We start from the raw sequence: 15965 nt of genomic DNA, 5'->3' as shown, positions 1-15965 counted from the left end.
AAGGGATGCTAAAAAAGAATTTGAGCAGCACATTACTAAAAACCTGAAGACCAACAATAAAAAGCTATATAAATACTTTAGTAACCGAAGTATAGGGGAACTGTTGGGCCCTTGGATGAATAGGGAGTCAAATGTGTACTAAAGAAGGATAAGGAGATTCTAGAGAAGCTGAATTACTTCTTTGCATCTGTCAGTGGAAGATAAAGGGTAGATCCTAGTGCAGGGGTCTTCAAACTAAGGGCTGCAGGCCGGATCCGGTCCACCAGCCTCCTAAACCCGGCCCGCCTGAGATGCATGAGTACTGGCAAGGAGAATGTCCAAAATATTACTGAAGGCACGGCTGTGTTGATACTAAGCTTGGGCAGCGCTTTAGTGCCCTTGCGCATGTGGAAAGCGAGGAAAAGCCGTGAGGCAAAACAAGCACAATGGGCAAAGGTGGAACTGAGCCTTTGCGATGGGAGGAGGAGTATAATATGGTGGCCTGGTTGGTCCTTTTGGCACGTGCGCACTGCGGTGTTTGTGTATTCTAGCTGCGCGGTGGCGGCATTGTCAGTGGCTCTGGGGGAGGAGGGGAAGATGGCGTTGTCCTCGCTGGAGCAGAAACTGTCCCGCTTGGAGGCCAAGCTGAAGCAGAAGAACAGGGAAGCCCGGATGTGCATCAACCTCAACTTGGAGATCTGTCTGACCTGGGCTTGGCCTAGTAAGGGAGGCTTTGAGGGGAGAAACGGTGGCGGTGGTGGCAGCAGCAGGGGTGGCTCCATGGAAGGCCCCCCCCCCCGCTTGGGTGACGGACACAGGCCTGCCTGTCACGAGATGCACCTGCTGGGTTCCTCCGCCTGGAGGGAGGCATGTGCGTGCTTGGAGAGGTGGAAGCGAAGGCAGGGCTCCAGCTCCGCCCTGCCAGGCTGCTCCTGCTTTTCCTGGGGGCTGCCACCGCTGCGTCTTCCCCTCCGAAGCACCTAAAGTTTCTTCTCCCCAGCGGAGCCGCTGGGGACTTGGCTACGATGGGGAGCCTTACCGCATGTGGCAAGGTGCCCTCGCCGTCCTCCGCCGGGCCGTGTGGCCAGCGGTGCCCTCTCCTCTCCAGAGCCCACGCGCCTTTGTCCAGCATGGTGGCCCGCCCACGGCTCCAGTCCCTGGCCACCGCCGCCTAGGGCTGGCCACTCCTCTGGCTGCTTCTAGCTGCAGCTGCCACTGCTGCCTTGTTGTAGCCGTGGGGGACTGCCTTTGGGTCACTTTCTGTGGGGTGGGGGAAATAGAAACCTTCTTTGTCGTCAGTTCTGGAGAGCTCGGGGTTTAATTTTATTATATTTCACGACTCTTTCTCACTCTACCAAGACTTTTCCAGGAGAGCTGTCACTTTTCTCTCTCTTCTCTCCGAGGTTTTGCTAAGAGCTTTCAGCCGGCAACTGGTGTTCTTGGACACCCCCGGGGCTTTACTCGCTGCCTCCTGTCTCCCCTACCTCAAACTTGCATGTGAGCCTCCTGGAGCTCAGGAGGTGCTTGTATCACCAAAGAAAGAATTGGGGAATGGGGATTTGTGTACAGGAGAAAGATTTGTCCCCCGTTCTCTCTCATTCTTTCTTAAGTAGTTGCTTGTGTGAGGCTGGGGGTGTGTGGCGACGGTCATAGCGGGAGAGTTTGGGGGAAATCTCCAGTGAACAAATTGGCAAAAAGTGTACCCTTTTATTACAACCCCCAACACACACACACACACACACACACACACACACACACTTTAATTGTAGTTGATTTGCAGGGAATCTGGGTTCCTGAGTTTTCCAAACACACGTTTCAAAAGCATCCTGGATTCCAGACATCTCATTCTTTCTTTAAACAACTTCAGTTTCGGTGTAGTTGAAAAGTTTATGTTGATTAAAATTGTTCTTCATTTTAAACATTGTATTGTTTTTCCCGTTTTTTGTGCGCTACAAATAAAATCTGTGCAGTGTGCATAGGAATTCGTTCATATTTTTTTCAAACTATAGTCTGGCCCCTAGCAGTGTCTGAGGGACAGTGAACCAGCCCCCTGTTTAAAAAGTTTGAGGACCTCTGCCCTAGTGCCTGAACTAACTCTTACAGGGAGGGAGTATGACGAACTGAGGCTGATAGTGGTGACGAGAGATGACATTCTAGACAAAATAAAAAGTCATGTAAATCATTTTAAGATGCATTTAAATGCATTTAAATGTAAATCATTTGAAGCAAGTGGGAATCTTTCACCCAACATGGAGTTCGAACCCACAACCCTGAGATTAAGAGGCTCATGCTCTACTGACCGAGCTATCCCAGGGGTTCATCTGACAACCAAGAACATAAGAACTTGCTGGCTCATCTATTACAGCAACCTGTTCTCTTTCAGAAACATTACTGCTTCCAACTGTGGAGTCAGAGTATCGCCATCATGGCTAGTAACCATTGATAGTCCTCTCCTCCATGAACTTGTCTTTTAAAACCATCACTGCCTCCTGTGGGAGTGAGTTCCATAGTTTAACTGTGCTCTACGTGAATAAGTAATTCCCTTTATCTGTTCTGTATCTTCCAACATTGAGCTTCATTGGATGTTCACAAATTCTAGTGAGAATTCACACATTATGAGCGAGGGAGAAAAAACTAATTTCTTTTCAATTTCTCCATGCCATGCATAACTTAATGAACTTCTATCATGTCACCTCTTACTCACCTTTTCCAAAAACAAAAAGTCCCAAATGTTGCAACCTTTCTTCATAGGGGAGTTGTTCCACTCCCTTGATCATTTTGGCTGGTACTTTTCTTAACTTTCCCCATCTCTACAATATTCTTTTTAGGAGTGGAAGCCATAACTGTATACAGTATTACAGATGCAGTTGCACCATAGATTTATATAACTGCATTATGATATCAGCAGTTTTATTTGCAATTCCTTTCCTAATGATTCCTAGCATGGAATTTGACCTTTTCACTGCTTCTGCACACTGGGTCTACCTCTTCATCAAACTGTCTACTGTGACCATAAGGTCTTGTTTCTGGTCCTTCATGACCTGCCAGACCCCATGAGTATGTATGTGAAATTATGATTTTTTGCTCCAACATGCATGTGTTACGCAGAGCGTTAAACTTGCAATTCAGTCAGTTTGGAGAGGTATTTTTGGAGCTCTTCGCAATCTCTTCTTTGCTTTAATAATCCTGAACGATTTAGTATCATTAGAAAACTTGTCCACCTTACTACTCAGTCCTAACTCTACATAATCATCATCATCATCATCATCATCATCATCATCATCACTTTTGATACCTTTTTCATGATCAAATTGAACATCTTCCCCTTTTGCATTTATGATTGCCAACTGTTTATCTTTCCTTGATTCACTGTGTTGCTCTATTATTTAGGTACCCATACATTTTAGGTAATCTTTAAATCATCAACTTACCATACTATTTACCTTAGTTTCTGTGTTTTGTAATTAAATTTAATTCTGTATTTATTTAAAACATTCCTTGCCCACTCTGCATTGCCAAAGCCTTTCTGTATAATTCTAGTAACTAGACATAAGTGCCCTAAACATTGCTATTTGTTTGCTTTTAATTTCATTTAGGGACAGATACATGTGGTTATAGAAAGATGGTAAATCCTCACTATTTTTAATTGGGATAGATTGTCAAGCATAGATTTAGCATAGTCTTTTTATAGAATATGGCCCAGCAACTGGAGAAGGTCAAGGGCAGAGAGCAGGCTAGTGAACAGTCTTGGGAAGCCACCAGGTGAATTTTGGAAAATATTGGGAGGGTGAAGTTGAAATAGGTCTGTTAAGCAACTGTCATTAATTGCTCAGATATTCTAGTAAAAAACAAACAAACAAACAAACCCTAAGGCTTATATAGTTGGAGGGGTGGGGTGATTTCTGAAGTGGTTGGTTATAATTAGATAAACCAACTGCAATTGCAAATGGTTGGGATGGGGTAATTGCAGTTTCTTGTCTGGCCTGGCCTTGTTTTAAAATTTCTTTGGTGGTAGACAGTGTAGAACTTTATAGGGCTCTCTAAAACCTATCATTCTTGATACTCAGTTATTAGAAAGATTTGCTGTCATGGTTATCGCCAAAAATTAGATGTTTGTGAAAGCTAGTTTCACAAAATCCTGTTTGTGTCTGTGGTGATATATTTATAAATGATCTGCACGAAATTTTCTTTCAGAAACGGAGAAGACTTTGTGCAGAATGTATACATATTACAATGTAGATGTGATAAGCATCCTCTTCTGACAAGCATGTGAACTGGCCATTTGTTTAATCATACCAGTTATATCACTGCTGTGTTTATACAGCATTGTGCTGTGGCATTTAGCACATCCTTGTACTAATTTTTTTTTTTTGGGGGGGTACAGTTGTTCCTTATTCTTCTCATATCCTGTTATGTGTGTTTTCTGCAGTCCTAAACATACCAAATTTACCTGAATCAAACATAGTATCTGGAATCAAAAGTACTATGTGTAGAACCTAAGGGGCACTACAGGCCTGCTGAAAACTGTTCCTGCAAGTTCTATGTAGTGTGGGGTTGTGCAAGTGTTTGGCTCTTGTGTCTGTTTTCAATATTAGACTGTCAGATGCTCCTGGAAAAGCATGGCATGGGGGATATAGGAGGAACTCTTGAAAATGTGGTGAGATTTACTGTAAAACAAGGGTATATATTCGTATTAATAATTTGTGACATGGATATATGTGGGCAGGTGAGTTGATACACTTTTTGACAATTTGTAAATTTTTGGACAGATTTGAAAGACTGACTAAATTTAAAGTAAAATGTTGCTTTTTATTTAAAAAGAGTCTAGTATATATTAAAGTGGTCAATGCCATTGAAACTGGTGGCTGGTGCATGTAGTCAAAGATTTCTTTCTTTCTATCTTTTTTAATAGGCTGAAGTTGTAGCCTCTGACATGGCTGCAGCCTCTCCAAGATCTGGAAGCAGTAATAACTATCATGGAAGACTGCAAATGCAAGTAACTAGTAAGTAAAAATTTTCAAATAATAAACCTGATCCTTTAAATGCCCTCTTGTTAGCACTAACTTGTAATTTGCCATTATTCACCTTTGGTGAGCAGAAATTGCTTCAAGGTGACCAGTCAGTGCTGATCCAGTCCTTCTAGTTTTCTCTGTCTCTTTAAATGGAAGGTATAATTTATGTATGCACAGTGAAGTGTATTGCCATAGTTTTTCTTTGTGTCTCCGTTCCTTTCCCACTGAGAAGGGTGGGTCAAAAAAAAAAATTATAGCTCCCTTTAGTTGTTCTGTTGTGTATACATACAGATTTTCAGTCTTGTAATCCTAAACAAGGATGTTGGTATTTTCCATTAATGGTCTTCTGGGTTCTAAGAACAGACTTCCTTGTTACACTTATGGATATTAGTAGTAACTAACAGTACAGTGGAGTGCTCCCGTTCAGATTTCTTGCCATTCCATTTCTCCATCCTTTCTAGTTTTGTGTCTCATCCAAACCACGAATGATCAGCCAGCATTACATGTCCACTGAGCCTGCTCAGTCCTGCTTTTGTGGGCCACTCCCTTTATTTTTTGCACTTCTGCAAGCCTTCAGGTTCTTCCAAGTCTGCTGATGCCTCCCTCTTGTTTGTGGATGGTGTCATTTTGACTACGTAAGAAGTGGCACACATTGAATAGGGTTAACCATTAGTATACATTTGATTGTTTAGCCATTGATTACAACGAACATATAGAACTATAAATCACAAACTTATTATACATTTGGAAAACCTAACAGAAACATGCAAAGTCATTTTATATTAATTACCTGTGTGGTCTAAAATAATTAAAAATTATCTTCCTTAGAAAGGACAGAATTGATTCCGTAAAAGCTTGATGAGTGTGCATTGCAGAAATGGCAGATGGAGCAATCTTTGTTTTTTTGTCAATCCATTTATGTTGTGGCTTACGGACACTGCTATTTTCCACTGAGCATGCTAGTTTTGAATTTTCAGTAAAATGGATCCCAACTGTTTCCCTCTTGCAGTACTATAGAGAGAGCTTGTCTGTAAATTGTGGGGTGGATTGCCACTGCCATAAACACAAACATCTTGTGTATAGGAGTGAAGCAATTTTTCATCCAGCACTGTTGTCTGTTTATATTGAAATCATAAAATTACAGCAATAGTACAATGTTTAATAGCCGGCTATTAGCTATACTCGTTACTGCTGAAGAAACTGCAGATATCTCATGAGTCTTACAATCTTCCTGGGAAACCAGGAAAGTATAGCTTGTTTGGATGGTTCAGTGGTCATCCTTTAAACCTGAGGTTACTGGAAGATAGATCTCTTAATTAATGTAAGTGTAATAAGTGAACTCTGTATTACTTTTGTATATTACTTTGAGAGCTTATTTAGCTGAAAAATGGCAAATATTTGTATAGCATTTTAGAATAATCAGAGAACTTCACATATATTATCTCAATAGACACAAATGCTTTAAGTTATCTTTCTGAGCCTCAAATCCAATAAGTAATTCTTGCAAAGCCTCAATAGTACTTTAAAACTCTGAAACAGTAACGGTCTGAGATGTCATTTTACCTGGCAATGTCAGCCTACATTTATTTAGCTCTTTGGTCTCCCGAGAAGCCAAGAACACAGCAACTTCTGAAAGGCCCAGTTGGCTTGGGGCCAAATACCTTTCACTCCTTTGAGCCTTTGACTGGTAACTAACTCCATGTCATTGAAGTTCACAAATGATGTAACAAGGTATGCATGGATGGGCAGGAAATCTAGTTACATTCCCCCCCCCCCCCCCCAGTTTTAGAGATGTCCAACAATCCTTCTGCCTTCTCCCTCCCTGCCAATTTCTGCTGAATGACCCTGCATTTGAAATCTTCCATTTTAAAAAGCAATCTAATTTGATACAGAACAGTGGCTGAGATTATAGTTGCTTTCAGGGTTCACCAGTAGTGTAATCCTGCTGTATTTAACTCCAATAAACTAGAATTACTGCTGTCCAGTAAACTGTTGTTATTTAGGAAATGTATATACTACCCTTCGTCAAAACGCTACAGCGCAGTTTGCAACATAATAAACAAGATAATGTAAATCCATAATATCCACACAATACAAAAATTAAAAATTATATAAATACAATTCATAATAATAAGAAATATGTAATACATACTAAAATATAATAGATAATGAACAATACATATAAGTAGCAGTGTCAAGTTATACATTTGTGAAAAGGGGAAAATGAGAGGTGTGTTCCTAATAGTTTGTAATACCGTACTTTTCTGTGTATAAGACTAGTTTGTTTTCTTTAAAAATTATGCAAAAAAGTGGGGACCATCTTATACATGGATAGTGCATAGGGTGGACGTTTGATTGGTTGCTGCCGTGGCTGTCAGCGACTGTTAGGCGTGTTGTTGGTTGCTGCGTCAATGGTTGATGTTGATTGGCTGACGCTGTGGCAGTTGGGTGGGCGATTGGCAGTTTGTTCCGGCGATGGGACAGACGTGAGGCAGATTTTGGGACGTGTGTGGATTTTCGGCAACCCCCCCTAAACAAAGCTCAACAACCCTATGTAATCCCCCCCCAAAAAGCACAACAACTCTGGGTAATCCTCCACAAAAAAGCTCAACAACCCTGTGCCATCTCCCACATTTTCTTAAATTTGAGTCCCCCAAAATACATGTGGGTCTTATACATGTGGGTGGTACTTTACTGAAGTACAGGGGTGAATATAAATATACTATAGATACAGCATGCACCTGCCTCTTAATCTATGCTAAATCAACACAGTACTAATGTTATGAATGCAGCCATTTTTTTAAAAAAATATGAGCCCGCAACACCTATTAGCTTGCTTCTCTAGATAACATCCGTGGTATATTTTATTATTGTATGTAGATTGGTTCTTCACAAACAGTGCTGTTATGTTTCTGCACTGTGCTTGACTGTTTCAGTCAAGACTGAAGAAGGCAAAGCAATTTAAGCACACTGTAGAGTGAATATTGTTTGCTTAAGGCTTTATGTGAATAACAGTGGTCTTCACATTTTCTAGTGTGGAAGACTGGCAAACTGTGTTATCTATTTCAATTCATTGCCATTTCTTCCATTTATCTTTTCTGTCACCTGAATAATAAATTATATGAAATATAGGGTAGTTTGTATTTCTTTTAGTTTCATGTGTTTTTCATCTGTTCATTCACTTATTCCATATTCTGCTCACCTTAGGCAAAGGATGAAGTATTGAGTGGATAGGAAATATTGAATTAGATCACAGAAATTCATCTAGGGAAAGAATGAAAAGATTTTTTTTTTTTTAAAAAAAAGACTTTCTTAAATGGCATATGATTTCAAAACTCAGGTTTTTATTCAGTTTTTCTATTTTCCTAATATAACAAAAATAGCTCAGTACATAGTATACAATTCAACATGGTTTGGCACTATGAGAACAAGCCTAGAAGGAGCCTTGGATGTGTGTATTCCTTCCTTCCCTTATGTGCTCAAAATACTTAGTCACTTCCTGTTTTTTGGCAAACCAAAGTTTGTTTATATCAAAACTGGCAAACTGTAATTTGTGCTTGCTCTGCAAACCAGGATCACAGTCTGTGTTTTAATCCTGGTTTGCATGGCAAGTACAAATAATAGTTTGTCAGTCACTCCCTAGTAACAAACTCTTCAGATAAGAGAGTGGTGACAGAAAAGAAGCAATACAGGTCCACTGAGAAACAAGAGGGAGGTGAACTTTATTTCCTTGAGAACATGAGCATCTCATGTATAACTTAATTAGATCTTAGCTGGAGTTTACTTTGAAACGGAACAGCATAATCTATTGTTTAGTCTAGAAGTGTATTTAAGTTTATCATCAGTTTTGACACAGTGATGCCCAGTTGATGGTGTCATGCTCAAAAATAGGTCCGGGGGAATCAAATACTACATTTTAATCCCTGTTATGTTAGTACTGAAATGGCCCATGTGGGTATTGGATTCATAATAGTTTACTGACCCATAATTTTTAAAACGTCGAGTTATACAGTGCCTCTGAAGGATACAGTGGCCCTTTCCTGTTTGTTTGTATACATATCATCAGTGCTCCCCCCCCCCCCCCAGGGATACACAGGGGTATGCATACCCCTAAACATTTTGTGAATCTTTGTACTTTTGTCCATTTGCTGTATTTATTTCCCATGATTTGAACTATAAAATGGTGATTTTCTTGAGTCAAAATGAGAGTACCCCTAAACATTTTTTAAAGAAAAAAGCACTGCATATCATATGTATATATATTGACATTGTAAATGAGTTATGCTGAATATTAAACCAAAGCTCCAGAGGGCCAGAAGTAGTATTCCGTTATAGCCACACACTTAAAAAATCCTCACTTATTGCTATTCCACACCATCCCCTCTTGCCCCTGGCAGTGCTTTGCCCTAAGATGAAAGATGAAATGTGTTCTGCTTGATTATTTTTTTAAAACTGCCAGAAATAGGGTTACTGCTACATTTTTCAGCAGAAGTTGAGAAAGCAAACATTGTTTTTTCAATTTATTATTGAATAGATATGTTTGTCATTGTACAATATGAAATGTTTCCCAGTGGTTATAAGCAATGTTTTTGTTAGTTTCTAGTGCCAAACTGAAAAGAAAAAAGAACTGGTTTGGTGGAACTGCCATCTATACAGAACTAGTAGCTGATAGTGAAGTTAAGAAAACGTCTAAATCTAACAGTTCCTCAAATCCAAAATGGGATGAACAGTTGACTGTGTAAGTAGATCTTTCTTCATAACTTTTATTATTGTGAACAACTTCCTTGCTGTGGGATAATGATTCGCTGAGATGCATTTATGATTTTACAAGATTTTTATGGAGGTAACTTGCATCTTACGCTTATTTTGCTTGGCACACTTGGCCAGGAAATAATTAAATAAATAGAAAGTGGGTGGGACAGGCCAAAAGAAGGGCCAGTGGGCAGCAACAACCCCTCTGTGCCTCCATTCTCTTCCTTTCCATGGGGCAGCTAGAAAAAAGATTGAGGAAGGTGGATGGGATGTGAAGCTGCAGGGAGAGTGCATGAGTACAAGGTTTTCCTCAATTTTGCTTTTGCACACGATGGCCAGAAACGTAATCTCCATGTAAGATGTAAGTTACCTGTACCTCTTAATAAAAATAAACCTAAGTGCTTTACTTTAAGTGCTATAATATGAAATACTGTTAAATAATATAAAATACTATATTATTCAGCACCAGCAGGTGTAGTGTTTGGGACTGCTCCAAGTCTCTTGCTCTTCTTGAAAGATCTGTTTACACACAAAAATATGAGATCCTTCACTCTGATAAGTATGTTTGTATCAGAACTGAAACATTAACAGTGGAAAGAACTTATGGATAAGGAGGGCTTTCATTTATTGACACCCACGCCCACCCGGTATGGAATAACTAGTTATGCAATGAATAATGTGGTGAGAGAACATTGGGTATATTCCTCCAGTTCACAGTGGCTACATAGAGAGCCAAGAATCATCTGTAGGTTCCAGAAAAGATTAGGTGAGGCTATGTAGCCCAAATCAGTATGAAATTGATGATTTATGACATCAATGCCTAAGTATAAAAATCTACAACTTGTTAAAGAACAGCTTTATCTTCCTTCCCATTATGTTTCTAATTTCTTTTCTGTTTGTTTTATTGTATTCATTTTTGAGTTTCAAATGTTTTTTGTAATTACTTTTATGTAAATGTATTTTAACACAACTAACAACAACAACAAATTTATTATTTGTACTACTACTACAGTGTTACTATTTATACCCTACCTATCTGGCTGGGTTACCCAGGCACAATAAATGCAGGCTCATTCAGGGTTTTTTTCTGTCCTTTCCTTTCCGTAAATACAGGACTCAGTAGGCTTCTATCCACTTGCTTGTAAAAAAGTAGACTTGCTTTCAGGATTCTGGTCTGGGAAATAAGTGGTTTGACTGTTTCACAAGCACTTGGCCCTTCTAAATATTCTCTTCACACTGGCAATTTTATTCACATGATTCCCTCTAGGTGCAAACTAAGCATAACTAGAAGCTGGGATGCTGCCTGTCTCTGCCACCTGTGTTTTCTACTATGGGATTCCAACCTGATGCAAGCTGCGCCAAAACAAAATGTGTAGCTTCTGTACTGTGTAATATCCTGACTCTTGCATATATCTGGAACTTAATTAGACTTGGGTGCCTAGGCTGGGGAGAGGTCTTCAGAGCAGTGTACTTGCATTTTTCAGTGGGTGACGGCGGGGGGGGGGAATTCAACATTGACAAATTTGACTGTTATTAAACACAGCTGTTTAACTTCATAATGCAGATTTATGTCTAAACTCTATTTAGGTCTAGCTGTTGTTTTGTATGTTGAGTATGATGAAACTGATAGACTGCAGTGTGCCATGATGGAAAAGGAATTGAAACTTGTTTGTTGTTTATAGGAATGTGACTCCGCAGACCACTTTGGAATTTAAAGTTTGGAGCCATCATACTTTAAAAGCTGATGCTTTGTTAGGAAAAGCCACTGTAGATCTTAGACAAGCTTTGGAAATGCATGATAGAAGATGTAAGTTTCCAGTTTATTTAAATTTCATTACTTAACAAAATCTTTATACGAAAATGTGTCTTGGTTTTTGTAATATATATGTTTAACTGCAGATGATGTTCCAATTGTTACATATATTGTAGCTATATATAAAGGCTTAAGGCTTACTTGATCTTGCATAATTTCTCCCACCCCACATAAACTGACCTTGCTGGTGACTGTAGGAGTGTTATGATTGATAAAACATAACCCATAAAGCAATTGGAATGAGCAAATCTATAAAGGTTCATTTTATTAGGCTGATGCGTCTTGCATGAGCAGGAGCCCCAAGCTGTCTCCAACCACATTTTCAGAGATTTCCCATTTATAGTACAACCAGTGCTTTTTCTGGGGGGATGCAGGGGAACCCATACCCCTAAACATTTTGTGAGTCTAAGTTTGGCCTCATTAAGGGGCAGTATTTCAATATGAGTAGGAAAATGAGAGTGCCCGTAAACATTTTTAAAGAAAAAAAGCACTGAGTACAACCCCACATGAAGCATCCAATACTTTACAGAAGGTTTCTGCAACTCCAAGGAGAGACTTTGTGGGGATCTCAGAACTGCACAAGTGGAGGAAGGGTTGGAAAGCCCAATTACCCAAGTTGCCTTCTGTTTGTAGAACTTTTGAATCCAGCCTATAACTGATTAGGCAGGTGTATATGTTTGTTTGTTGTAAGTGTACACACACACACACACCTCTCAGGGTGGGTGGGTGCTTATATCTACATATTGATTATGTGTAGGCACAAATAGATCCACAACTGTTAAGGAATTGTGTGGCATAGTTTGTGATGAACTATTCAAGGCACAGTTGTATAGTCCCTGGAAATATGTCCCAGGTGATGTAGAATGGAAAGTCTGACTTCGTACGCTCTTCATGCCTATGGAAACCTCAACAGTGAACTTCTGCCATTTCTCCTTGGCTGGTGCACCATGAGCAAGAGAGAAATAAAGGCATGCTGGGCTGGATTGAGGGGGGTATTTGATCTATAGGGTCCAAGGATGCCCCCATACCTCTAGCACACCCCCACAACAGGAAGAAAACTACGTTAGCCTTGGAGTTGATGAAATGAGTTTCTCTCCTATAGGAACTTATGAGAGAGAAATTGAAAAAGGTAAAAAAAAAAAAAAAACCCAAAACAAAACCCAAGAACTTTAGAATTATTTAGATAAATTGCTCCTCCCACTGTCCAACTCCTGCTGTGGCTGGCAAGGCTTAGATATGACATTACCTGGCCATGGATTCTCCCTTATGCTCTACAGTAGCATTTTCTGTTAAGCAACTATATAATGTGGAAAACCATGCTGTAGCAGTGTAATCTTAATATTTGAATCAATCATTCCAAAGAATTAAAATGAAAAGTTAAGTATTAATGCAAGCCTACTTAAATATATATATATATATATATATATATATGTATGTATAGCGCAATTATTTTTTCTAGTGACTGGTTCATTGAAATATATTTTTTTCTTATAGTAGAAAGAGTCAAAGAACAGTTGAAACTCTCACTGGAAAACAAGAGTGGCTTGGTGCAAACAGGAGAACTAATAATTGTGCTTGATGGTTTGGTGCTTGAACCAGAATCTCTCACAAACCACAGTTCACTAGTAACCAGTAAGTTAAACTGGGGAAAATAAGATTAACCTTAATATCCCATGGTATAAGAAAGAAAATATCTAATTTTGTTTCTTATTGTTTAGTAGAAGTCCAGCAAAATGGTGATGCGTTACATGAAAACAGAGAAACATCCGCAAGAACCACTTCCAGGTCAGAGTTTTCTTTAAAGAAAACTATTTATGGTAACAGTATAATCACCTTACTAAAATGTCATAAAACTGAATTTGTATTGCAGAATATCAGGTTGCATTTCAGAGTTCAGCTGGGATGTTTTGCAGTAAGAGTAAGAGAGGAAGTGCATTATTGAAAAATAAATCTGCTTTAGAATATGCATTTACTTTGGGGATGGGTATTTACTTTGACTCATTCTACTATGAGAAAGAGATTTTATTTACTTATTCATCTGCTTATCTTGAATGCATCTGATAATATGCTCTGTAGAGAAGGGAACGCCAACCATTTTGGACCCATGGGCACATTTGGAGTTGGTTCCACTGTTGAACAGCTCTTACTGTCAGAAGGTTCTTCCTGATGTTTAGTCGGAATCTCTTTTCTTGTAACTTGAATCCATTCATTTGGGTCCTAGCCTCAGGATCAAGAGAAAACAAGCTTGCTTCATCTTCCACACTACAGCCCTTTAGATATTTAAAGATGGCTATCATATATCTTCTTTCAGTCTCCCCTTATCTCGGCTAAACATACCAAACTCCCTCAACCATTTCCTACAAGGCCTGGTTTCTTACCCTTGATCATTTTGTTGTCCTTCTCTGCACACTTTCCAGCTTGTCAATATCCTTCTTAAATTGTGGTGCCCAGAGCTGAACACAGTATTTCAGGTGTGGTCTAACCACAGCAGAATAGAGTGGTACTATTACTTCCCTTGGTCGGGACACTAGACTTCTGTTGATGCAGCCTAGAATAGCATAAGCTTTTTTTGATGCAGCATACACTGTTGACTCTACTAAGACCCCTAGATCCTTTTCACATGCACTGCTAAGTAAGCCAGGTGTCCCCTATATTATATTTGTGCAGCTGTGTCTTCCTGTATAAGTGTATTTGCCCTTGGCTAGTATTAAATCAGAACACAATGATTAAAGTGTCTATCTGTAAAGCATATTTCATTATTATTTCAACTTCCCTTATTTCTGTCCATAATTTTTTAATTTGGGGCATGCCCAAAAGACATGCTGTATCCCAGTACTGGTTGCCTTGTACCTCCAACATGAATTAATTCATTGTGCTATAAATACAATTAGACAAAGTGGCCTCAGGTGCCATAGAAAGAAAAACTTATGAAAGTTTTCATTAAGATTCTTGCTAATTGTCTGGGGAACATTTTGCCATACCCCTTTTCACCAATTTAAGAGGATTTCCTATCCCAATCTTTCTGTCAATTACTCTGATAAGTATAGGTTGTGAAATCCATATTTCAGGATTCATATAACTAACTTAGTTTTGTGGTGTTCCTTGTTAGCCACAGTATCTCAAGTTACATCAGCTCCGAGATGTCCAAGTTTTTTAAACTAAAGTCTAAGCAGTGTTTCTAAACTGTAAATATTGAAAAAACTACAGCCAGTTTTGTTGCATTTCATTAATCGTCTCAAACCACTCATCTTGGCATTAAGTGGTGTGTATATATAAAAAATTAAAAAGTAATATCACAGAAGGCAAACATTTCTCTCTCTGCTAGCCAACCCACTCCTGCTTTCTCTGCATGATTTACTGTGGGATGTATGTTTATGCACACCCAGCAGGAAAGTAATCAAGTATCAGATTCTTGCAGCCACCTGTTCTGGCTGCAGATAAGTTGGTGATTCTGCTGTGCTGTGAGCTACTTGCACATAAACACTTTTGCTGGCTAGAAATACTCTGTCCCGGAGCTGTGGGAAGGAACATCACCCCCTGTGCATCCAGCTCAGAAATGCAGTGGGCTGATAAGGAGGAATAGACAGATTGGTTTCTGTGCTGACAAGGAAGTAAGAGGTTTGTCTTTCCTCTGCCAAACTATTCACTCACCAAGATGGAATTCTATGCAATTATTTGTATGGAATCCCCAGTCTCCAATGGCAACCAGGTGAGTAGTTAAATACAAGGCTGAATTTGCCACTAAAATAACAGATACTGGAGCTTTCTCCATTCAGTCTAATCAGCTACTATCCAGCATTGTTATTGATAATGCTAGCCGTTAAATTGAAGTTAATTACAGACAAGGCTACTTTGAATTCCCAGTTGGTTAAAAACTTTATTTTCAAATAGCATTTGATAGTTTTATCAGTCAGTGATCTACATGAGGAAAACTAACTAAATTATAATGTCACTATGAGTGGGTGGAGAAGAGATGGAAACCATTTAATGACTGTCCAAATATCACTTGCAATCAATGCAACAGAATTGACTGGCATCATATTGCACAATACTTTTATGTATATAGTGTATCTATGAACATGGTGTTTTGCAAAGAATAAATATGAGAGGCTGTTATGTAAAGAGCTTGCGATCTGAAATAGAGATAGTGAAACAACCCTTTTAAGAGTTGAAGACAGGGTACATATGGAATAATATGTGATTATGTCCATTACTTTTGCTTTGGCTTAGTTACAAAAAGAAATTGGGTCTGGGATAGTTTTCAGATGCTTCCTGGAAAAGGTGAGTTTTGTGGAGGAACTTGAAGGGAGGTGGTCAAATGAAGACCACCCGAGAGGCATGTGATGTTGTCTAGAATTATAAAATGAATACTGTTCTCATCCTAACTAAATTGATGCAAGTTTTATTCA

General features: G+C 39.2%; 1 protein-coding gene across 2 annotated transcripts in view; it reads left to right on the top strand.

Annotated features, from left to right (window-relative positions):
- Positions 1–15965, top strand: part of WWP1 (WW domain containing E3 ubiquitin protein ligase 1) — a 45624-nt gene that overhangs the window by 8285 nt on the left and 21374 nt on the right. Inside the window, exons 2-6 of one of the 2 annotated variants that reach the window (XM_081013343.1) lie at positions 4892–4982; positions 9588–9729; positions 11426–11550; positions 13051–13188; positions 13278–13341. In XM_081013343.1, coding sequence (XP_080869469.1) covers positions 4913–4982; positions 9588–9729; positions 11426–11550; positions 13051–13188; positions 13278–13341 — 539 coding nt within the window. In that variant the 5' untranslated portion in view covers positions 4892–4912. Of the gene's footprint in view, positions 1–4891; positions 4983–9587; positions 9730–11425; positions 11551–13050; positions 13189–13274; positions 13342–15965 lie in introns of both variants that reach the window. The other variant, XM_081013342.1, reaches the window with a different exon arrangement.

This window comes from Podarcis pityusensis, assembly GCF_964106645.2.
Source record: "Podarcis pityusensis genome assembly, chromosome: 7".
Taxonomy (NCBI): domain Eukaryota; kingdom Metazoa; phylum Chordata; class Lepidosauria; order Squamata; family Lacertidae; genus Podarcis; species Podarcis pityusensis.
Note: the sequence above shows the minus strand (reverse complement) of the source record. Positions and strands in the feature narration are given on the sequence as shown.